General features: G+C 42.4%; 1 protein-coding gene across 6 annotated transcripts in view; it reads left to right on the top strand.

Moving 5' to 3' along the window:
* LOC309621682 (uncharacterized protein) overlaps positions 1-25394 on the top strand; it is a 155368-nt gene that overhangs the window by 80644 nt on the left and 49330 nt on the right. For 2 of the 6 annotated variants that reach the window (XM_082378378.1, XM_082378373.1), the window contains one exon: positions 17474-17530. In XM_082378378.1, the coding sequence (XP_082234504.1) occupies positions 17474-17488 (15 nt within the window). In that variant the 3' untranslated portion in view covers positions 17489-17530. Of the gene's footprint in view, positions 1-5752; positions 10388-17473; positions 17532-22292; positions 22721-25394 lie in introns of those variants that run through there. The other 4 variants (XM_082378377.1, XM_082378375.1, XM_082378374.1 and 1 more) reach the window with 3 other exon arrangements.

Genomic DNA, 25394 nt, shown 5'->3' with positions numbered 1-25394 from the left:
ATTTTAAAAAGGACACATTCATTAAAGTAAGACCCTATGTTTTTAGTTCTTTCTCTCTTTTAACTTTCCATTTATTTGAAGTTGGTTCTGCCATGTGGTGGTTTTCAAGATGTTTGTTTATTTACAGTGAAACCCTTTCTTTCAAATGAAATCTTGTGTTTAATATATGAAACAGATAAACTGCAGCTGTTCTGGGGGTTGCCCCTCGGCCTCCTCCTGCCTCATGGTTCCTGAGACACAGCTGAGTAACCCAGGGCCCTGAGGAACTTGGTTTTTAATCCCCTGGCATGAACACAGGATTAGGAGGGAGTGCCCAGTTTGCTGTCCCCAGCTTTGCCACCCAGACTTTTTTGTCACTTCTCTTCTCTGGACTGAGTTCCCTGTTTGAAAAAATGATGGCTTTGTATCAGATCATCTCTGAGGTTCTTCCTGCCCTAACAGTCAGCAGTTCTGAGCTATACACAGAGAGCTTTGAGGCGCTGAAATGTTCGGTGACTGAGGAATACACACAGTGAGAGCAGGAGGCCTGGCTAAAGGAAGAATCGTCCTGTTCTAGCGTGAATGGTTCATGTAAATGAAAGGTCAGGAACCAAAACTGATGCATCAGCAGAATTGTCTCTGAGGAAAATGTTATCTGGAGATTTCAGTGAGGCATCCTCTAACACAGAAGAGTGTTGCGGAGAGAGGGATTTAAACCAGTTGCAGGTTGCTGTTTACCATTGATTGTAGTTGAATTTGCTGCTAAGTGCTTAGCTATTGATATTAACAAATAAAATAATATTCTCTCACTAGAGAAAATTCTGTCCTATCACTGTGTGTGTGTGTGTGTGTGTGTGTGTGTGTGTGTGTGTGTGTGTGTGTGTGTGTGTTGGGGAATGCATCTGAGGCATACATAGTTCAAGAATCTGCAGCCAGTTAACACATTTGGTTAGAGAATGGGGTATGGTGAAGCCAAGGTCAGGGTTCAGTAGCTCTGGGGGCCAGTTAGCTGGGCAGGGCTCTGGGGCCAGACTGTACTTTTAACCCTGACCAGCTGCTTCTCACATGTGTGCCATGGGTCACAGGGAGGGTTAGAGAGCCTGGAAGGATATCCGAACTCAGCTTTTCCTCCTGGGACCTTGCAGGCAGGTCCTGGTTATGGAGGGCTTGGCATCTCATCTTGGTGGATGGAGGGCACGCTGCCTACATCTTTAACAGCTATGAGAAGAATCTTTTAAATTCTCCCTGTGAGCCAGGGTCTCAGTGCCTGCTGCTCGTGGGTCTCTCTAGCCTGAAGACAAAACTTCCAAGGCTAAGTTAGAGTAGAGATTACTGAAATAATGCTCTATAGTTCTTGCTGTGACAGTACCTTCCTCTTTTTTGGGAATTGGGAGAAGGGTTGGCATTACAAGAGAAATCTGCTTCTATTTTAACTCCTTAAAGTCCATTGTTCTCTGTAGCTGTTCTCATTTCTTCATTGAAATACCATTTTGTAATTAAAATTTGAAACACTTGGTTTTCATCTGTAAAAGAATAGCGTACAGGAATCTTATGAAAGTTGTTTGGAAAAATATGATTCCAGGGCACACAGTTCCCCCAGAGAATGGTTCTGTATGAATAGATTTTTACTACTAATTACACACAGAACATTTTCTCTTGTTTCTTAGCATACATGCAGTCATGTATGAGCCCTCAGTAGGATTTCATTTTTGCCCAGGGAAGCAATTAGATTTAGCTGTAATCTGTCTTCTATGAAAGATAAGGAAAGACAAGTCATCTGAACTAACGTTATCTCGAACACTTCTTTGATGAGAAAAGTATTTGTTTGCATGATAAACGTTACAGAAGTATAAAACTTAAGTGCCTCTTGATCTCTGCACCAATCATCATAGTCTTGAGCCAATTGTGAAAATGGGTATAAGAATTAGAATTTTAAAACGTCGTTGATTTTTATCCCCGGAATTAATTTACTCCAGGTCAGTGGCTTCCGAAGTGTGTGTTTTCACCGTCGAGTGCTTTCGTCAAGCAAGATTTTAAGTGGAATTTTAACGCAGAAGAAAAAGATAAAAGCAGACACCCCGAAGTTGTAGCTGGGGAAGCACTCTGCTCGCTTCCTCCTGCACCCCGCCAGCGGCACCCCTGGGGCCCTGTGCTCGAGGACCCTCTGCAGCACGCTTAGAGCAGGCGCCTCGCCCAGTTGCTTCGGCCCCTGCGCGTGTTGAGGTTGGGCCTTCCTTCGTCTCCTTGACTAACTCTTCTGAACGGGGCACTCACGGTGACGTGTGTTTCCCATTGCTGATTCTGGGTGGTTATTTTTAGTTAAGCAACTTAAAAGCAAACCACCTAAGCCAACCAGTGATTTTTTTTTCTATCCTGAGATTGGACCTTTACATTTGACTCATCTTTTGAGTTTAGCTCAAATGCCACATTTGTCACTGCTTTTAGTCTGTGCCAGGAAGTTTTTCTCCTTGTGGATTTACGTTCAAACCTGTAACTACAGTGCTTGCGCCATGGTGGACGCTCATGTTCACTGACCTTGTAGGAATGAGCTTTTTCCTTTTATACCCCATTCTGAGTAATTGTGTTCCTGCCTGCTTTCTTTCCGGCACTGGATAATAACACATAATGCAGCGTTATTCCACACTGTAGATAATGCTGGAGTATCTCTTAATCTTTGATCAGACTGGACTAACTCAGAATCCTACATGAGAAAAACAGCCTCGTGTAAATATACAATTCTCGAATCCATGTTGTGCAGGTAAGGTGGCACTGAGGATGGTTGGTCTTAGTCTTAATAGGTGTTCATATATTCATAAGCATTTTTCGAGCACCTGTTGTCTATAGAGTAATTTGGCTAAGCCTCGACGAGACAGATCAGATATTTCACATGCAGTCACTCCTTTAGTATGCACCCCTGTGAGGTAGATGCTATTAATTTTTTTTTTACTATACAATAGCCAGCTCTTCCCTTACTCCAGGGTAATCTCACCCTTAACTATGGCCCCTACTATGATTGTGTTACTGTCGTTTTCCCCTTTTATGGCTGTTCGTATTTGCCTTATGTATTGAGGTGCTCCTATGTTGGGTGCATAAATATTTACAATTGTTATACCTTCCTCTTGGATCGATCCCTTGATCATTATATAGTGTCCTTCTTTGTCTCTTGTAATAGTTTTTATTTTAAAGTCTATTTTGTCTGATATGAGAATTGTTATTCCAGCTTTCTTTTGATTTCCATTTACATGGAATATCTTTTTCCATCCCCTCACTTTCAGTCTGTATGTGTCCCTAGGTCTGAAGTGGGTCTCTTGTAGACAGCACGTATATGGGTCTTGTTTTTGTATCCATTCAGCAAGTCTATGTCTTTTGGTTGGAGCATTTAATCCATTTACGTTTAAGGTAATTATCGGTATATATGTTCCTATTACCATTTTCGTAATTGTTTTGGGTTTGTTATTGTAGGTCTTTTCCTTCTCTTGTGTTTCTTGCCTAGAGAAGTTCCTTTAGCATTTGTTGCAAAGCTGGTTTGGTGGTGCTGAACTCTCTCAGCTTTTTCTTGTCTGTAAAGGTTTTAATTACTCCATCAAATCTGAATGAGATCCTTGCTGGGTAGAGTAATCTTGGTTGTAGGTTTTTCTCCTTCATCACTTTAAATACGTCCTGTCACTCCCTTCTGGCTTGCAGAGTTTCTGCTGAAAGATCAGCTGTTAACCTTATGGGGATTCCCTTGTGTGTTACTTGTTGTTTTTCCCTTGCTGCTTTTAATATGTTTTCTTTATATTTAATTTTTGATAGTTTGATTAATATGTGTCTTGGCGTGTTTCTCCTTGAATTTATCCTGTATGGGACTCTCTGTGCTTCCTGGACTTGATTAACTATTTCCTTTCCCATATTAGGGAAGTTTTCAACTATAATCTCTTCAAATATTTTCTCAGTCCCTTTCTTTTTCTCTTCCTCTTCTGGGACCCCTATAATTCGAATGTTGGTGCGTTTAATGTTGCCCCAGAGGTCTCTGAGACTGTCCTCAATTCTTTTCATTCTTTTTCCTTATTCTGCTCTGCAGTAGTTATTTCCACTATTTTATCTTCCAGGTCACTTATCCGTTCTTCTGCCTCAGTTATTCTGCTGTTGATCCCTTCTAGAGAATTTTTAATTTCATTTATTGTGTTGTTCATCACTGTTTGTTTGCTCTTTAGTTCTTCTGGGTCCTTGTTAAACGTTTCTTGTATCTTCTCTATTCTAGTTCCAAGATTTTGGATCATCTTTACTATCATTATTCTGAATTCTTTTTCAGGTAGACTGCCTATTTCCTCTTCATTTGTTAGGTCTGGTGTGTTTTTACCTTGCTCCTTCATCTGCTGTGTGTTTTTCTGTCTTCTCATTTTGCTTAACTTACTGTGTTTGGGGTCTCCTTTTTACAGGCTGCAGGTTCGTAGTTCCCGTTGTTTTTGGTGTCTGTCCCCAGTGGCTAAGGTTGGTTCAGTGGGTTGTGTAGGCTTCCTGGTGGAGGGGACTAGTGCCTGTGTTCTGGTGGATGAGGCTGGCTCTTGTCTTTCTGGTGGGCAGGTCCACGTCTGGTGGTGTGTTTTGGGGTGTCTGTAGCCTTATTATGATTTTAGGCAGCCTCTCTGCTAATGGATGGGGCTGTGTTCCTGTCTTGCTAGTTGTTTGGCATAGGCTGTCCAGCACTGTAGCTTGCTGGTTGTTGAGTGGAGCTGGGTCTTGGCATTGAGGTGGAGATCTCTGGGAGATTTTCGCTGTTTGATATTACGTGGAGCTGGGAGGTCTCTTGTGGACCAGTGTCCTGAACTTGGCTCTCCCACCTCAGAGGCACAGCCGTGACACCTGGCTGGAGCACCAAGAGCCTGTCATCCCCACGGCTCAGAATAAAAAGGAGAAAAAAGAAAGAAAGAAAGAAAGAAGAAGGTAAATAAAATAAAATAAAGTTATTAAAATAAAAAATTTTAAAAATAATTATTAAAAAAATTTTTTTTAAGTAAAAAAAGAAAAAACGGACAGACAGAACCCTAGGACAAATGGTAAAAGCAAAGCTATACAGACAAAATCACACCCAGAAGCATACAGACACACACTCACAAAAAGAGAAAAAGGGAAATAATATATATATCTTTGTTCCTGAAGTCCACCTCCTCAATTTGGGATGATTCGTTGTCTATTCAGGTATTCCACAGATGCAGGTACATCAAGTTGATTGTGGAGCTTTAATCCGCTGCTTCTGAGGCTGCTGGGAGAGATTTCCCTTTCTCTTCTTTGTTCGCACAGTTCCCGGGGTTCAGCTTTGGATTTGGACCCGCCTCTGGGTGTAGGTTGCCTGAGGGCATCTGTTCTTCGCTCAGACAGGACGGGGTTAAAGGAGCTGCTGATTCGGGGACTGTGGCTCACTCAGGCTGGGGGGAGGGAGGGGTACGGATGCGGGGCGAGCCTGCGGCGGCAGAGGCCAGCGTGACGTTGCAGCAGCCTGAGGTGCGCCGTGCATTTTCCCGGGGAAGTTGTCCCTGGATCACGGGACCCTGGCAGTGGCAGGCTGCACCGGCTCCCGGGAGGGGCGGTGTGGAGAGTGACCTGTGCTCACACACAGGCTTCTTGGTGGCGGCAGCAGCAGCCTTAGCGTCTCCTGCCCGTCTCTGGGGTCCGCGCTGATAGCCGCGGCTCGCGCCCGTCTCTGGAGCTCGTTTAGGCAGCGCTCTGAATCCCCTCTCCTCGTGCACCAGGAAACAAAGAGGCAAGAAAAAGTTTCTTTCCTCTTCAGCAGCTCCAGACCTTTTCCCGGACTCCCTCCTGGCTAGCTGTGGCTCACTAGCCCCCTTCAGGCTGTGTTCACGCTGCCCACCCCAGCCCTCTCCCTTGAATCAGACCGAAGCTGGAGCCTCAGCTCCCAGCCCCGACCCGTCCTGGCAGGTGAACAGACAAGCCTCTCGGGCTGGTGAGTGCTGGTCGGTACCAATCCTCTGTGCGGGAATCTCTCCGCTTTGCCCTCCGCACCCCTGTTGCTGCACTCTCCTCCATGGCTCCGAAGCTCCCCACCTCCGCCACCCGCAGTCTCCACCCGCAAAGGGGCTTCCTAGTGTGTGGAAACCTTTCCTCCTTCACAGCTCCCTCCCACTGGTGCAGGTCCCGTCCCTATTCTTTTGTCTCTATTTTTTCTTTTTTCTTTTGCCTTACCCCGGTACGTGGGGAGTTTCTTGCCTTTTGGGAGGTCTGAGGTCTTCTGCCAGCATTCAGTAGGTGTTCTGTCGGAGCTGTTCCACATGTAGATGTATTTCTGATGTATTTGTGGAGAGGAAGGTGATCTCCGCATCTTACTCTTCCGCCATCTTGAAGCTCCCTGCCCAAAGCAATCTTGAGAAAGAAAAACGGAGTTGGAGGAATCAGGCTCCCTGACTTCAAACTATACCACAAAGCTACAGTAATCAAGACAGTATGGTACTGGCACAAAAGCAAAATTATAGACCAATGATACAGGATAGAATGCCCAGAGAAAAACCCATGCACATCTGGGCACCTAATTTCCGACAAAGGAGGCAAGAACATTCAATGGAGAAAAGACAGCCTCTTCAATAAGTGGTGCTGGGAAAATTGGACATCTACATATAGAAGAATGAAATTAGAACACTACCTAACACCATACACAAAAATAAACTCCAAATGGATTAAAGACGTAAATGTAAGACCAGACACTATAAAACTCTTAGAGGGAGAACACTCTTTGACATAAACCACAGCAAGATCCTTTTTGACCCACCTCCTAGAGTAACAGAAATAAAAACAAAAATAGACAAATGGGACTTAATTAAACTTAAAAGCTTTTGCACAGCAAAGGAAACCATGAACAAGACGAAAAGACAACCCTCAGAATGGGAGAAAATATTTGCAAATGAAACAACAGACAAAGGATTAATCTCCAAAATATACAAACAGCTCATGGAACTCAATATAAAAAAAAACAGACAATCCAGTTAAAAAATGGGCAGAAGACCTAAATAGACATTTCACCAAGGAAGACATACAGATGGCCAAGAGGCACATGAAAAGATGCTCAACATCACTAATTATCAGAGAAATGCAAATCAGAACTACAGTGAGGTATCACCTCATGCTGGTCAGAATGGCCATTATCAAAAAATCTGGAAACAGTAAATGTTGGAGAGGGTGTGGTGAAAAGGGAGCCCTCTTAACACTTCTGGTGGGAATGTAAATTGATACAACCACTATGGAAAACAGTATGGAGTTTCCTTAAAAAATTAAAAATAGAACTACCAAATGACCCAGCAGTCCCACCACTGGGCATATAACCTGAGAAAACCATAATTCAAAAAGAGACATGCACCACAGTGTTCATTGCAGCACTATTTACAATAGCCAGGACATGGAACCAACCTAAATGTCCATCGACAGATGAATGGGTAAAGAAGATGTGGCACATATATACAATGGAATATTACTCAGCCCTAAAAAGAAATGAAATGGAGGTATTTGTAGTGAGATGGATGGACCTAGAGTCTGATACAGAGTGAAGTAAGTCAGAAAGAGAAAAAGAAATACTGTATGCTAACATATATATGGAATATATATATTAAAAAATGGTACTGATGAACCTAGTTGCAGGGCAGGGATAAAGAGGTAGACAAAGAGGATGGACTTGATGACATGGGGTGGGAGGGCGAAGCTGGGGTGAAGTGAGACTAGTATCAACGTATATACACTACCAAATGTAGAATAGTTGGCTGGTGGGAAGCAGCAGCATAGCACAGGGAGATTGGCTCAGTGCTTTGCGATGATTTAGAGGGGTGGGTTAGGGAGCATGGGAGCAAGGCTCAAGAGGGAGGGGATATGGGGATATATGTATGCATATGGCTGATTTGCTTTCTTGTGCAACAGAAACTAACAAGGTATTGTGAAGCAATTATACTCCAATAAAGATCTGTTTAAAAAAAAAGCCTCAGTGTGCAAATAGAGGCTACCCTCACCTGATCTCCTTTTCCCCCTGGGTTTCTTGGCCAAGATATTATCATCTACCCATACATGTATTCATCAACTGATACTAAGAACTCAGTCTGTCTCAGGTGCTAGTCCAGATATTAGGGGTCCATACAGCACAGACTCAAGCACATTCAAGGCCTTGCCTTAATGGAGCTTACACTCTAGTGGACAAACAACTGACTTAGGAAAACTCTGTATCTGTACCTATATATCTAAATATGTCTATAACTACCCATTCATCCCTCTGTATGGATGGCTGTCAGGCAGTGGTGAGAGCTTGGAGAAATAAAGCTGGGTGAGGATGGCAGACAGTGCTGGAGAGTGAGAGGATGTATGCTGTGCTCTTCAGCTTGGGCGGTGAGGGAAGGAGGTGACATTCATACAGAGGCTTGAATGAAGTGAGAGGGTAAGCCATGTGAATATCTGTGATCTGGAGAAGGCCTCTGTTCCTAGTCAAGGACTTAGTCGTGGCCATTTTGTAATGTTGCCGAAGCCACAGTTCGTAAATGTTAGCTAGCAGATGGATGGATGTACCTGGACCTGGGAGTCAACCAAGCAAATAATTATTACCCAGTGTGCTGGGAGTGACAGAGGCATGCTCAGAAGTCTGCATGGGCTCAGAGGAGAGAGGGATGGGAAGAGGTCAAAGGCAAGAGCAAGTTTAGAGAAGGCTCCGCGGAAGATGACGCTTGAGTTGGGTCTTGAGCAGAGTTCCACGTATGGAATTGGGGAAGATATAGAGGCGAACGGGCAGATTTGGAGGACACGGCATCAGATTTGGGGTCAAAGCAGGCCACAAAAGAGGGGCGCATAGCCCCATGACTTGTCGTGGTGAGTGGTCATCAAACCCAGGACAGGTGAGCTAAGGTCAGGTGTGTTCTAAGAGGATGCATTCATTAATCTGACCTTGAATGCTGTCCTTGGGGAAGAAAAAACGGGAGAAAGAATCTTGGGTTTTCCCCTTTTCTCCCCTTCCCAGGTGCCCCCTTGAGAGTGTTCCTTCCCCACGTCCCCCTTATCCTGTGTCCTTTTCTGATTTTAAAGACCGCTTCGGCAAGTTTCCTGTTCTGAGAGCTGTTGCAGAAGTCTCTGCCATCTTGGCTGGAAGATCAGTCATTTATGTGTTTTGAGAAAGAACTCCACTGTGTGGTGCCACGGGGAAGGGGCCTGGCTGTGATGCCTGAAAGCTTGAGGGAGAGAGGACGGGGCTCGGCCTTTGCTTCTGACCCAGGGTGAGGCTGTCCTTTGCTTCTGACCCAGGGTGAGGCTGTCCTTTGCTTCTGACCCAGGGTGAGGCTGTCTTGGTGGGGGGCTGAGCAGGAAGGGCAGGCTGTGGCTCTCCTAAATGAGGGGTGTGGGCTCTGGGGTCACCCTTGGTCTGGGCACTCACTGGGAATGGGACGAATAAGCAGCGGGGACTCTGCAGAAAAGCTCTGGCATCTTCCACATGCAGCTCTGGCATTATTTTGGTTTTAGTGTGTTTGCCTTCATTTTCTCTAATTTATCAGGGTAGGTTTCCTCCACCTCCCACTTTAAGTTTTATTCGGAAGGCTTTATAAATACAGTGATTCTGTGATAAGATTTCTGTCATGTATAATAGCTTTTTTTTTTTTTTAATTAATTAATTTATTTTTGGCTGTGTCGGGTCTTCGTTGCCGCGCATGGGCTTTCTCTAGTTGCAGCAAGTGGGGGCTATTCTTCGTTGCGGTGTGTGGGCTTCTCGTTGCAGTGGCTTCTAGTTGCAGAGCATAGGCTCTAGGTGCACAGGCTTCAGTAGTTGTGGCTCATGGGCTTTAGAGCGCAGGCTCAGTAGTTGTGGCGCACGGGCTTAGTTGCTCCGCGGCACGTGGGATCTTCCTGGACCAGGGATCGAACCCATGTCCCCTGCATTGGCAGGCGGATTCTTAACCACTGCGCCACCAGGAAAGCCCCATGTATAATAGTTTTTATTCTTTAATACTAAGTCATTGTATTCCTTTGTGGTGTGCACATTCCTCTGTTTAGGTAAGCAGAGTTGTCTGAGGAGATGTTGGGAAATTTCAGTACCCACCTCCTTCTCCCCCTCCTTAGAGTGCAGCGGCTGTGCTCCCCTTTTCCTTGTGGGGTGGTGGTTGTAGTACAGGCCTCATTACAGGACTCCACCGCCAAGGAGTATTAGGATTTATTTTTATTGATAAATTATACTGTACATTACTATGTGAGATTTAGTGCCAGCTAAGAATATTTTATTAAAGGTTCATGTACCCTTTGTTTTGTGGTGATGCAGATTTTTACACATTTCTTGAAATTTTTTTTTTCCTGAAAGTGAGAAGCGTTTGAAGTGATTTTATTCCTCCGGCCTTCATTCGGAGGGTGTCCTCACGCGTTCCCCGGTGACACTGGCCTTCTGGGCTCTCTCTGGTGTAAATGAAGATCCTCTTGATTGTCTCTGTGCCACCAAAATCCTGTTACCTGCTCACTAATGTCAAAGGTTTAGCAAAGCTCAAAGCATTTGATTATGAAGACTGAAGCTTCAGGTACACATACCAGCAGTGACCCACACGCGTTGTGGTATAAGCAAAGGCTGCCAGCCCTTCCCACAGTATAGGGGTCTTGGGGGCACAGCGCGGGGGCATCGAGGCAGAGAATTGCTAACAACACACGAGAGGGAGTACTTTCCTGGAAAGTAGCAAGGAATGCCTTGTTCGTTTTGGTCTCCCCGGTGCCTGGCAGATATTTTTTGACTGGGAGTAGATAAAATAATGGACAGATAAATGCTTTTATGTATATGTAAGATAACGAAAAGGGTAAATATTTAAGCTGGGGAAGCTGGGCTTCCTAAAGCAAGCTATCCATTTTACCACTAGAGCTACCTTGCTTAGAGGCAGACTCTCCCTTTCTCTGATTTCTTGCCTGTGTTTTCAGGAAATTGCAAATCCTTTAAAGGGAAGGCATTTCCACAATGGTGCGTTGGCCTGTCCCGATGGTGTAACAGCCCTGCCCCTCAATGAGCTTCACCTCTGTGAAGGTGATGCCATGTGAGGGTCTTCAGGAAGCATTCCATAGGTCAGACAGGCTGATTCCTGGGCTTCAAGGGGTTTATCATTGACGGCCAGCCTGGGAGCAGGGTCTCTAGTTGCTGTATATCTGCCTTGGCCTGTGTGAGTCCGAATTACCCTGTTTGGAAATCTTTTTAATGAGTAGACGTTCTTTATTTCGAGTTTTAATCTTGCCATCTGTTTTTCAGAAACACTGGTCTGTTATTACTTAAAGTTTATTCCCAGATTTGGAATGCAGACTGCTAAGAAACGTCAAACAGAAAGGGCTTGTCAGCACTTTTGGTCCAAGTTCCTAACAGGGCCGCCTGTTTGCCTGGCATGTGCCCCGGCTGTGCTGCGCTCACCTGCCCTCCTGTGACAACCTGGATCTGTCAAATATCAAATGACCTGTTCTTGAACAAGTGGTTGTTGGAGTATTGGATGAGGTTTACTCATTGCCAGTGCCTGACGATATTCACAACTGTTTCTCTCTTGCAAAATGATCACATATCTATACTCAAGTTTAAAAAACAAGCAGGAATATTAAGAGTAGTTGTCATCTGGAGGAAGGTTTCTCAGAATTACTTAAAGAGCTCTTTATTTTTATTTATTTGTTTGTTTGTTTGCTTATTTATTTTAAAATTTTTTTTTTGTCTGCATTGGATCTTCATAGCAGCACGTGGGCTTTCTCTCTAGTTGTGGTGAACAGGGGCTACTCTTCCTTGCGGTGGCTTCTCTTGTTGCGAGCACAGGCTCTAGGCGTGCAGGCTCAGTAGTTGTGGTGCACGGGCTCAGTAGTTGTGGCAAGTAGGCTCAGTAGTTGTGGCGCACGGGGTCTAGAGCGCAGTCTCAGTAGTTGTGGCCCATGGGCTTAGTGGCTCCGTGGCATGTGGGATCTTCCCCGGACCAGGGCTCTAACCCATGTCCCCTGCATTGGCAGGCGGATTCTTAACCACTGCACCACCAGGAAGTCCCTAAAGAGCTCTTTAACTGTGCACACTCGCTCCGTTAGCCTCCTCCACCACCTGCATCCTAAGGGTACTCCAGGACAGAAGACATTATGCACCGACTTGAGGACTCCCCGGCGAGGACAGCATGACCACCACCCCGTACTCCTTCCACGCCTGCTGAGTCACCCTTCACCTCTGGTGTTTTCTCCTCATTCTGGAATTCCTGCTGTCATCTTGGCTTGACGATTTTCTCATTCCTATTAACCCAGTATTTCTCTCTTTCCCATATCGTGCCTTTTCTATCTGTGGCAAATTTTCCTACTGCGATCATCCATTCGTTTACACGGTAAACATTCATGAAACATCTGCCCTGTGCCTTGCACTGTCCAAATGCAGGAGATAAAATCCAAGTAGCCTATTCTGTGGTACGCAGATACGTAAAAACTTACCCTTTAACACATTCATGTTGATGTGGGGGGTTTTGGATTGAGTCATTTCTCCTTCCTTACGAGTAAAAGGACGTTTCTGCGATGAACGTTCAGCTTGTAGTCTGTGAGGTCTTTGGAAACTTGAACTTCAGGCATTCCCTGTGTGGCTGAGCGGCAGGGCAGGCATTGCAGAGGTTCAAGTTCCCAGGATTTCACATGAGTTATCACAGTCCAGCCTTTGGCAGTCTGCCACCCTCTCTACTTGGTAGACAGGTTCGTGAAATTTGACACTCTTACGTCTTTCCTGGAAAATCTTGTAAGGTTCAGCAGTCCTTCAGTGGCTGACCCATTTCTGTTAAACTCCTGTTGTCAGACCCAAGGTTATCCCGGACCTGTTGTTAGAATAGTCAGTGCATTCCATTGACTTTTTTTTTTTTTAACTCCCAGCCTAGGCTTTGAGTGACAATTTATACTTTGGATGCAGAAATGGGACATTCCCCTTTTTTTTTTTCTTTCTTCCTTTATTTTTTTGGCTGCATTGGGTCTTCGTTGCTACGTGCAGGCTTTCTCTAGTTGTGGCGAGCGGGGGTACCCTTCGTTGCAGTGCACGGGCTTCTCATTGTGGTGGTTTCTCTCTTCTTGCGGAGCACAGGCTCTAGGGGTGCAGGCTTCAGTAGTTGTGGGGCTCGGGCTCAGTAGTTGTGTCTCACGGGCTCTAGAGTGCAGTCTCAGTAGTTGTGGCGCATGGGCTTAGTTGCTCCATGGCATGTGGGAATCTTCCCAGACCAGGGATCGAACCCGTGTCCCCAGCATTGGCAGGCGGATTCTTAACCACTGCGCCACCAGGGAAGTCCCGGGATACTGCTCTTTGTGTTTGTTATGCTGCCCCTAACTCCCCTTAAAATGTGAACCGACTGCCCCAAGCATTTATTGTATCAACATAGCACAGTAAAGTAGGATTTGGACAAATATTCCTTTAGTGGACACATGTAAGCGAGAGAAGTGTCTCTACCAAAAATATAGAGTACTTCTTAGGGAGGTAGAAGGGGTGGTTTGTGAGAGTAGTAGGGCTCTTACCATATTTTGCTTTCAGCTCATCTCCTTTGGTATTCACTTCCGTGCTTCACATCTCTTTGGGACCCATCATTGCCCCTGTCCTTGATGAATAAGTATGGTCTTGGTTGTTGCAATATTGCCTAGTTGGAAATACCCTGGACTTGGGAGTCAGAAGTCCTGGGTTGGAGCCCAGATTATAGTGTTTACTGTGTGATTCAATTTAAATTGTTCAAATTCCTAGTCTGTAAAATGGGAATAATAAATGATGTCTGTTCCCACCCCCACTCCAGCTACCCTCCACTCCTAGTGTTGATCAAATGAGAAAATGAATTTCAAAGTGTCGTGTAACTTACACAGTGCTCTGCCGCGGGAGCCCCCATCCTTACCAAGTATGGGCTTTGTGAACTACCGCAGGGTTCATGAAATGCCTCTTTCTGTTACAGGATGGTTATTGAGACTTTCCCCTTCTACGGGCATCTGTGATCACAAGCAGCTGCCTCTTCACCCACCCAGAGGCAGCCTGGACCTCTGTGGGACAGCTGTTTATGATGACATTCTTTCTTCGGTTAAGCTGAAATCTAGTCTCCTAACTTCAAGATAACTTACACTTCTTGGTTCTAGTTTTACAGAGTAACGTGAAACAGTTCAAATCAGTGCATGTCAAGTTATAGAAATTTATAACTGAGAAAGAGGTCTTAAACTGAGCTTCCTGTTTTTGGCAATTCAGTTCAATAAATAAGAGCTGGGGCCTGTCACGTGGGTGCTGTGCTCCGGCACTAAAGGCAGCTATTGTTTCTCCTCCTGATCTCCGGAAGTGGAACCAAAGGGCAGGGAACCAAATGGGGATGAATGGGAAGCAAAAACTTTTTAACTCCTTAATGTGCAAAAATGTGGTGGTTTGAATTTTTTTAAGAATCCTTGCTAGAAGAAATAGTACCTGTATTTATTGGGCTATGAATAATTTAAATAGCTCAGCAGATTACTAATCTACAAATGAACATATTTACAAAATAGAAATAGAGTCAAAGATGTAGAAAACAAACTTATGGTTACCAAGGGGGGAAGCGAGGGAGGGATAAATTGGGAGTTTGGGATTGACATATATACACTATTATATATAAAATAGATAACTAATAGGAATCTACTAGGGACTTCCAGTGGTTTAAGACTTCGCCTTCCAATGTAGGCGGTGCGGGTTCGATCCCTGGTCGGGGAGCTAAGACCCTACATGCCTCTCTGCCAAAAAACCAAAACATAAAACAGAAGCAGTATTGTAACAAATTCAATAAAAACTTCAAAAATGGTCCACATCAAAAAAATCTTAAAAAAAAAAAGAAAAGAATCTACTGTATAGCACAGGGAAGTCAATACTCTGTAATGACCTGTATGGGAAAAGAATCTAAAAAAAAGTGGATATATGTGTATGTATAACTGATTCACTTTGCTCTACAGCAGAAACTAACACAACATTGTAAATGGACTATACTCCAATATAAATTAATTTTTAAAAATCTACAAAAATTAAGACAAAAGAATGATAAATAAGAAACAGATATTTCTAATTTTTATAAACTCCCATGTGTTTAACAACCTGTAGATGAAAAACATATTTGCACATAGAGAAATGGAAAAATGGTGAGATGGCCGCATGATAATGCCTTTGTGAGTGCTGCACTTCCAGTGCAGGGGGTGTGGATTCGATACCTGGTCTGGGAGCTGAGATCTAAGATCCCACATGCCTCTCGGCCAAAAAACCAAAACATAAAACAGAAACAATATTGTAACAAATTCAATAAAGACTTTAAAAATGGTCCACATCAAAAAAAAAAAAATCTTTAACAACACTGTAAAGCAACTGTACTCCAATAAAAATTAATTTAAAAAATAATAAAATTAATGTGTATATTTAGTACCTACTTCAGGGTTTTTGTGAGAAATAAATGAGTTAATTTCCATGAAGTTCATAGAACAGTGCCTGACAGTTAATGCCTAATACATTAACTATTTTTTATGAACTTTTGAGGACTGTGAGATTTGACATATTTTTAGTCTACTGTATTTTTTTGAAATAGCATTAAAAAATAAAAAACTATATATAACACCCTACTTACCAACCATATCCAATAACAGAATTGGCATGGTTCATCTTTCTGATCACTTTGGTGGTTTCACAAGATGGGACTTGGCTGTCAGAAAAGCTTTATCATGATACTGAAGACTTACTCCCAGATACCATACTTCTTTGGACCTTAGGCCAAATTTATGTATTCTAGGAGGTGCTTTTTCTCGGCAGTGTGAGTTTGGAGAACTTTAGGTGGGAATCTGGATTCAACCCTGCCTTCTCTGTTGTTAGAGTCTCGAGATGTGCCTTAACTGTCCAGAACTTTTGCTTGCCTTGTATGTAACAAAAGAGATTTTTAAAATGTTATCCTTGATTTGGAGGTGTGCTAATTCAAGTATTTTTGTGACCCATTTAGCTTTTAGAGGTAATGAAACATTGCTCAAGAACTTCATTTATAACAGACCCATTCATAATAATCCTAGTGGCTTATTTCACAGAAGCTGTTTCCAGATAAAAATACTGATCATGACCTCCCATGATGTTTCCTGAAAGGGTAAAATTAAACTGTGGGAAATTCTTGGAATTTAACTAGTAATTAACTTATAAAGGACCTTTTTAAAAAATCATAACTCCCCCAAGCTATTATATAACAAAGGACCTTAGGAATTCAGAATTCTTTTATGTATGTATTTTTTCTCAACTGAAACCCAGTGAGCATTGTCCAGTATCTTCGAGTTTGTAACTGAACTAAAATGATTTCTTTAGATAGAGGAGCCTTTGAGTCCAGTATTGGCTTTTCAACCTCAGGTCCAGTCTGTATTTATACTGATGCTGCACGTGTTAACCTAGTTATCTGGATGTAAGTTTTTACTTGTGTACTGTATTATGTTACAATCCTAAATGGCATGATTAGGCTCAACATTTTTAAACATGCAGAAAGCACAAGTTAATTTTATCTGCTAGTCGGTTTCCTTTCCAGACTTTTACTTTAAGGAATGTCAGATTTCTATTTGGGGAGGTGATGAATAGACTACATAGAGTGAAATGAGTGCTTTCAAGGGGCCACATGGCAGAGTGAAAAGAGCATGATTTGGAAACCCTGGATCTGTGTGATACTGGGGAAGTTTCTCTGCTTCTTTCAACATCTGCTTCCTCATGTGTTAATGGACATACTCCCTGTCTGGAAAGGTTATAATCTGATGCCACACAGTCCTGGGGGCACAATAAATTCCCAACAAATGGCAACTGTGATATTTTATATAAGAAATTTGTTCCATTTATGTTTAATATTTCAAAGCAGTGCTGAAAGACATTTTGGTCTATTTTGTGACCGTGTTAAATAGGCTTATAATTTTAAAAGGTTATCTAAGGACTTTGAGAACACCAAAAGGAATACTTGATTTTGGAATAAACTAACTAATCATTAAAGAAATTCTTCTTCTCGATTCCTCTGTTTACTATGTGAGGGTTTTAATGACCATTTCCCCATTTCTCCAATTTTTGACATCCTTGTGAATTTAGCTTTAAAAAAAGTTAACAGAATAACTGAAAAAGGATATAAAGTGCTGCCAGGATGGATTCCTCATTCACAATTTTATATTTCATTCCATAATTTGTTTTTGGATTATTTGAGCTTTTTATGTTTGTTCATAAAGTGCCTTCAAGGTCACAGGTTGTGTTTTCAAGTTGATCCTCTTGTGAGGGGAAAGGAAAGGATGTCGTAAGGTGCGTGTTCATGGGCTGCACCTTCCTCCCTGCTCTCTTATTTTTTTCCTGGTTCATCAGTGGTTTGGACTTTGGGTTAGTGCATCAGTGTTCCCAGGAAGGGGTGGCTACATTGTAATGCAAGCTGCACTTATATGCAACCTGGGGGCCAATATTTGAAACATCACATATTTTAATGAGACATAAAATTGTATGGTAAGCCTTTCTTGTGTGTTTAAAAAAAAAAGTAATGTTTTGTTCAATTTGTTTCTCCAGGTGGCATTTTTCTGAAGTTGTTCATTGAGACGTCCCAGCATTCCTGCAGATATAATAGGTGAGTCAATGAAATCAGATACCCTTACTATCAGTGATTCTTTGGAAACCCTTTCGAGGTGGGTGGCAACTTACTTCTTGAAAGAGGTTCAGTGTTCCAATTTGGGGCCCTGAATGATAAACACTAGTTTTTTTGTTTTTGTTTTTGGCTAGAAATACCACTTTGATGAACGTACACAAGTGTTGTAAAGGACCCTGTAAAGTTTCACTAATGATACTAAGTTTAATGCTGTAAATTCCATACCTTCAGTTCTGACATAGTTTGTTCTGTCACCATTTACAAACAAGTTTAAGACCTCTTTATAATGGGCACAGCTGGCTTTAAGTTGTCTTTCCTTTTGAGCTTCTCTGTGGATCATTCACCCTTTGTTATCATTTCTCTCTGAAAGGGGAAGTAGAGATGGCCAATTCGAATTACCCAATTTTAGTTTTTGATGACAGCATGGGTAGAGGAATTGCCTAAATAAAAGTTGAAAACAGTTGACTAATAGGTGATTTATGATTAACTCTATAGATTTTAATTTATAAAGGTCACTTTGGGAAAATATTAGTAACAGAAATAGGGGCTGAGTAACCTCCTGCAGTATGCATTCAAGGAAATCAAAGTGGAAAGTTAAATAATTGTCCCCAAAGACTTTGATCCAGCTCTGTTTCTCAAAACGGAGAGGCCTGTTCAACCTGGTCCTGTAGGGGCCTTGCTCTTGTCATGAACTTGAGGGTGGGGCTCAGGCCAAGGGAACCAGTGCATGGTATGTACTTGGGACTGACCCACACCCTGTCCAGGAGGGTCTGCCACGTGCAGGGGATTTGAAGAGTATTTTCACAGATACCGTCTCATTTGTGGAAAGGTGATCTTTTTTGTTCACAGATTCTGGGGAAGGAAAAATTGCTCTTATGTCATGAATTGAACTATTGATTTCTCAGATGTTTTTAAATTGTCCTAACAACTGTTGGTTGGGTTAGGTGAGGAAGCTTGGCTTGTTTTTTGTTTTTTGTCTTTTTAAATGGGAACTGTAAGCACTTATGAGTTATGAAATTATTTGAGCAAAGTTCCTGCTCATGGGAAAGCCGAGGCTGACCCAAGACAGGTGGGTGTCCTGTTGGCACTTTATCAAACTGATAATATTTAAATATCTGCTCCATGTTTATTTAGTGGGGGTGGGAGAAACTGATTGTCTATTAATAAAGACTATTAATAAAAAATACATACCTTTCCCTGAACATTGAAAATAAGGGATTTATTACTTCTGATTTTCCGAACCAGGTGTTCATAAACCTGTTTAAAATTTGGCTAATAATAACAGTCTGCCATGCGCTGTTCAGATCCAGAATTCCAGAGACCTGCCAGCCAGGTGATAATTGGGGTTGCTGGTGAGGCCTGCTTTTGCTCATACAGTTCTATGAGGGAAATATTCTCAACAGAGACAGGCTTGTGCTGGTGAAGGGTGTTTCTTTCTACTCAGAGGCACTGTCTGCTTGAGTGAAAACAGGTCTGATTGCCATTTTGCCTGTTATGTAATGAGTCGAGTGCACCCCCGAGTTAAGTGGCTCCATGTTTCCAGTGTATTCCAATGATGATTTAGTCCCCCTTTGTGAGTTGTCACTCTGGATCAGTTCCAGGCTGGCCTGTTTAATCCAGCTCTGGGGAAAAGCCAATTCCATCTGCCAGTGCCTTCAGCAGCTAATTCGTGTTTGCCCTTGAAATCCCTGTCTCTGAAGATTTAACCAGATAAAACCAACCTGCTCTATATCTTTTTTGGTTTTTGTTTTTTGAATTGTGAATTCATCCCATGTAAATACAATAAAACTTTACCAAATCGGAAGACATAAGAACAGCCACTCTGATTAACAGCATCTGAATTACGAAGAAATCTGATCCTACCTTCTGCTGTATATGGTCGCTCATGTTATATCAGCTTGCTAGAAGGTGTCTCTTGAGCAAAGAGAGTCACTGCGGTCTGGGGAGAGTCTTATCACCAGGAGGCCCTAGGCTGAGGCTCCACCTCGGCCGGACGCAGACCTGGGTTGGAATTCCAGCTGTGGTGCAAGCTGGCTGTGTGACTGAAGGCAGCCTTCCTTACCTGATGGAACTCTCATCTCTTTATGTGTGGATACTACTTCCTTCCAGAGTGGTTTGAAAGAGTGAACAAGGCGTGATGGCAGCATGCGTGGTACATAGTAGACGACAGGTATCCCCTGCCTGGCTCCTGACCCCAGGCATCTTAGAAAAGACACTGGACACGGGGTGGAGGGACTGCTCTGCTGGGTAGCTCCTGTGTCTCCCTGGTGAAGTACAAGGCGATTCCTGCTCTGTTCTGCCCCGCCTACTCTGTGAGAATTGTGAGGAGCCTTTGAAAAGTAGGAACTTAGGGTGTGTGGTTAGAATCAGAGGGCTTCTATGGCAGGCTTTTTTTTTTTTTTTTTTTTTAATCTGACTTTCTGGGCTTGAATCCTAGCTCTGCACCTTATAATTAGGTGTATGACCTTGAACAAATTATTAACACCCTCTCTGGCTCTCACCCTATCTCACAGGATTGCTGTGAGATTAAATGATGTACTGTGTGTAGAGTGGAGCATATGGAGCTAGTACCTGGTGAATCTCAAGAAACATGCCAGTAAATTTGCCAGAATACTTTTAGAAGGGAGACAGAGAATCTGACTCAAAAGAATATCCGTGGTTTTAAAATCTCTCCAGTTTGAACCTCGGCTTACTGTGCTGCCTTTTCTATCATGTTATGATAGTTTAGACCAGGGAAGGTCATCTTTGTCCTGAATAAACTAAGAGTGACCATATCCTGCCATGTGGGACTCACTTATTCAGAAGGGCAGAGCGTTGGGAGTTAGTCTTCTTGGATTTTCTTCATGAGTAAACAGATCTTTCCCCATCTGGAAGAATTCTTACCAGAATTGACCAGATTTGCAAAGTGAAAGCTCTAGACCTGCATTGTCCAATATGGTGGCCACATATGGCCATTATGAGTATTTGAAATATGGCTAGTATGACAGAGGCACTGAATTTTTAATTTTATTTAATTTTAGTTCATTTAAAATTTAGAACTAATAGTTAATTCAGTTATTGGAAAACTTTTACGTATGTGTGGGACAACTTGGGCATCTACTTTTCAACTGTAAATTTTTTAAAGTTTAAATCAGATCAAGTATTTCTGATGAAAATTTAGTGCCTGAGTTGAGATGTGCTGTAAGTGCAAAATACACAACAGATTTTGAAGTGTTACTGTGAGAAAAAATTATGTCAATATTTTAATACTTTTTATATTGATTCTATGTGGAAATGATATTTTGGATATTTTGAGTTAAATGCATTATTACAATTAATTTCTTTTTGCTTTTTTAATGTTGCTCCTAAAATTTTAAAATAATGTACATGGCTCACAAAATTCTATTGGACAGTGCTGCTCTAGACGATCCTTGAAAGAATCAGATAATTTCTAATTTATTAAGTGAAGTACAAGTTTTTCCAGTAGACTGCAGATTATGAAAGTGGTTTTTTTCTTCTTTTAAGGTTTTTGTTTCAGTTTACCAATTAAGTTCAGAGGAATTTTTAAAAATACTTAAAATTGGAAAGAAAAAGAAAAGGCACGTAGCAGATGTGTTACCTGAACCTTATGTGATACAGCCTGAGGCTCCATTTAGACGTCTTGGCTGTAGTCTTTCCCCTCAGCCAGTTTACGAAATGTACGAAGGGAGGCACTCATAGCCATCCACCAGGATGTGAACCCACACACTCTTTTTCAGCTAAATATTCTGCTTCTTTGATGATTGTTGGCTCTAACATTTGATGCAGATACCTTGCTCCCCGGGTCACATTTTGCCATGCCCAGGAGATCGGTTTAGGAACAGTCATCCAGGAGAAAATAACTTTTAATCACCTATAGCAAGTAGCACTCCCTTCTTACTGCAGTACCAGAAATACAGAGATACATTCCTAAGGGAATAATTGCCGGCTTGATGTTTAGTTGTAACCAGTGTGTGTATGAAACGTGAGAAGATAATACAATGAAAATCATCGGTATTCTGTTTCACATGTATGCCCTGGGTGACACTTAAGTGTATTTTAAGTGGTGGGGGGAAGAGTGTTAGATTCAGAATCATCTTGGTCTGGGTTTGAGTCCTGGCTGTGTCACAAAGTGATGGTAGTGAGGTTTCCTAACTTCTCTGATTGTGTTCCTGCGTAATTGGTGCCAGCAAACACCAGTCACTTTCCTTGTCAAAATTCTTCCATTGTAAGTACTTTATCTGTGACACCCGCACCCCTTTCTGTAAGAAACATGGCAAATACCTTGCCGTCCTCATACTTTTCCATACTGAGCAAGTGAATGAGAGAGTTTACTTTCCAGTACTGTAAACTTTATCCAGGAATTAAACAGGATTTGATATTTATATATTAGATAGAAACCATTATCAAATTTCATGAAGAATCTTCAGCTAAAGAAAAATAGCTTTTCCTTGCAGAGAGTTCAACTGTTTCTAAATTCCAGTGTTAGAGTATAGAATTCATTTCCACCAGCAGCTTGAAAGCGATGAATAGGAGAGGAGAAGCACTTAGTAAGAGAGGATATTATAGCTTTCTCCTTTTACTGAGGGTAAATTGGATGAAATTTACATTCTCTGGATAGAAAATGATAAAATAAAGTATAAGTAGGCAGTGGTTTACAAGATGTAGCAAAAGCAAATCGAAGTAATTAAGTGCATTAAAGACTTAAACTGAGCGCAGTTCTTTTTCTACTCCTGTCACTTGCAGGTTGACAGGTTGTCTTTTTTCTGGTCAGAAGTCTGGCTATAGACTCTGTGCCTGTCGGCAGGAGAGTCCTGAGCGTTCCTCCCAGCAGGGGCGTTCCCTTTCTACGAAAAGTGGCTTCCCCTGGCAGACTGTAAACCTCCTGAGAGCCGGTCTGAGTCTTTTATTATACCCTCTGTGCCCAGTACAGTGCCTGATGCGTGGTAGGTGCTGAGTGAATATCAGCTGAATGGATGGAGGATAAATGATGCTTAGACTGTAAGAGCTGGCTCTGCAACATCCTCTGAAGAGAACTCTGCTTCAGGTACATCACAGGCTGCCCAGCACAGTGCCTGACACGTGTTACGTGCTCAGTAAATGTCGGGCAAATGGAGGCGTGAATGCGGGCTTAAGTATGACTTCCAATTTATAAAGGACTTTTGGGAGTATGACCTGTTTGTTTATTTTTTTGATATTTAAAAATATCTTTATTAACATGAGGTCGGAAATAATTTCTTAAGACACAAAGAGCATAAGTCACATAGGAAACAATTGATAACTTTGGCTTCATTAAAATTATGAACTTTATCAAAAGCCTATATGGAGAGTGAAAAGGTGAAATATTTAAAACACTCAAATTCACAAAGGAGAATATGTAAAGAATGCCTGTGAATCAATAAGGAGGATAGGCAACCAACTGAAGCAAAAATCCAGGAGTGGAGAAGGGTGGCGAAATACTTGAACAAGCACTTCATAAAGAGGAACCGCAAGGAACCAGTAAAATGAAAAGTTGCTCAACCTCTTGAGTAATGTGATTACAAACCCCCCACAAGATACACCCTCACCTCCACCTGGTAAGCAAAAAGTTTTTAAGTCTGATAATGGCAAATCCTGACAAGAATGTGGAACAGCATGAAGTCTCAGATACCGCTGGTGAGAATCAAATTATTAGATTCACCCACTTTGTTTTTTTTTTAACTGAAAAAAAGTTGACATACAGTATCATGTTAGTTTCAAGTAAACAACATAGGGAATTGACTTTTAAATACATTATGAATTGATCACCATGATAAGTCTAGTAACCATCTGAATATAACCCATTTATAATTTGGGAAGCAAAGAAGGTTCTTTTAAGCAGAGAGTTGAAGTTGAACATTAAGAAGGCACCACGAGTGACAGATTGACCAGAGGCCAGGAGCCCAGGTAGGAAGGCGTCAGTGGCAAGAAACGACGAGGGCTGGGGACGAGAGGGTGGGCAGGGCTGCAGCTAACTGATGAAGCGCAGTCCTGGGGGAAGGGGGAAAGGCGCCTGTGGGGTTAGCTCTGGGCAGGGGCTGGGGCAGCTCTGTGGCAGAGGGAGGGGCGGTTGCAATAGGGTAAGATTAAAGTACAAGGAGTAGATGTCAAGAGAATTCCCACGTGGTGGCCTCAGTTCTTTTGAGAAGTAGAAGTTCATCTGCTTTGGGGAGAGGAGGTGAAGCCTGGGGTTAAAAAGAAGAATCCATGATTCCCTACATGGAAAGGAACTCTTCTCAGTGCTGATGTAGCCACCTTCCTATGAATTCTGGTTCTTTGTCTGATGGATTATTCCACAGGGAATTGTGGTTCTCCATCTGATGCAGTTGGTCCACAAGGACCTTCTGGATCTCACATCAGTAGACATAGTTTTGTTGTGATCAAATGCCTAAGTCTATGAAAAACGCTATTTGCAAACCCTCCAGCAAGTTGATTTGGTTCCAGCTGGTACCTCTCTTGTCCGTCCCATATACATGGAGAAATGCCATAATCCTTATGTAGAAAGCTTTTCTGCTTTAATGGTTCACTCTTTAAATTGTTCCTTGAAAGGAAGGGGGTGAACTGACCTCAGGTGAATAAATATACACTGGGATAGTGTAGAGGTGTCTCCCTCATTATCACCATAAAATATATTTATGCTTTTATATGAAGCTTGTTAATATAGGTAAATAGTAGCTGCATACGTTTTTATTTGGTATTCTTTTTTTTTTTTTTAAATCATTTGCCATGTCAAACCACAGCAATCCATGCTTACAACCAAAGAAGGCCGTAATACAGCTCTGAAGTTCCAAGATCCTGCCCCCATAAACACCCTCTCTACTCTTTGAAATTTCATCATGGCTTTGTAACAGAAGCTGACTTCTTCTGAATTAAATATTGATTTAATCTACATTTCCTTTTGGATTAATTCAATAACCAAAATAAAGTGTTCGTTATCTTTTCCCTGTCTCGTGCTCTCACGCTGTGGGGAGACCACTCGTCATACAGCGGTCCCCTCCTTCCAGACACCAGCATCCCCTGAGCCACGGGGCAGCCATTTACCAGGTATTATAGGGCTGGGGTGCCAGGCAACCTGTAAAGGTGGGACTGGCCCCCAATCTCTGTGCCTTATGTTACCAGCCCAGAATAGCCTGTGCAAAACTCTTAAAGCTAATTGGCAAGCTCAGATGGACTTGGAAATGTACCTGACTTTGATCCAAATTATTCTATATACACAGCCAAGTTGTGTTAGGAAATGGACACTTCCTGTCATTAACTCACAGCTAATGAAGACAAATATGACTGCAAATCCACTTTAGAAATCTCGTGTGACTAATCTGTAGGAGCTGGGTTCTCTCTTACTGCCTCACTGCCTCATTTCTCTCTTCTTCCTTCTTTCTCAAACTGCATTCCTGATTCAATTAAAGTTCAATATATTTTTCTCCTACTCTTCATGGAATGACTATGGATTGGAAAGGCACATTCAGCCTAGGGTGGTGGTCAACCGCTGTCATGGACTCATCATTGTTCAAGGTCAGGGTAACCAGTTTATTGGCCATTTACACCTCACATCAAGTATATTTAAGTCTGCCCTTCTAGAAACTCAGGCATTTTGGTACGAGGGTAGTTACAGAGAAAGTCACTTGGCAAAAACCCAGGAATTACATTTTTATTTAACTGCTGTGATAGTCTATGTTTTATGTTTGTATATTTATGTCATCTGCACATCTTAAAGATGGGTTTTTTTTTTTTTAACCTGTTCAAAGTTCACACCTCAGTCTTTCTTGTGCCCTTGAGCACTGTATACTCTTGAAGCCAAGCAGTAGTCCTTATGTACTTACTCTTGTGGCT

Source organism: Balaenoptera borealis, assembly GCF_965194805.1.
Source record: "Balaenoptera borealis genome assembly, chromosome: 2".
NCBI classification, from domain to species: domain Eukaryota; kingdom Metazoa; phylum Chordata; class Mammalia; order Artiodactyla; family Balaenopteridae; genus Balaenoptera; species Balaenoptera borealis.
The sequence above is the reverse complement of the archived record's forward strand: the minus strand, read 5'-3'. Positions and strand labels throughout refer to the sequence as shown.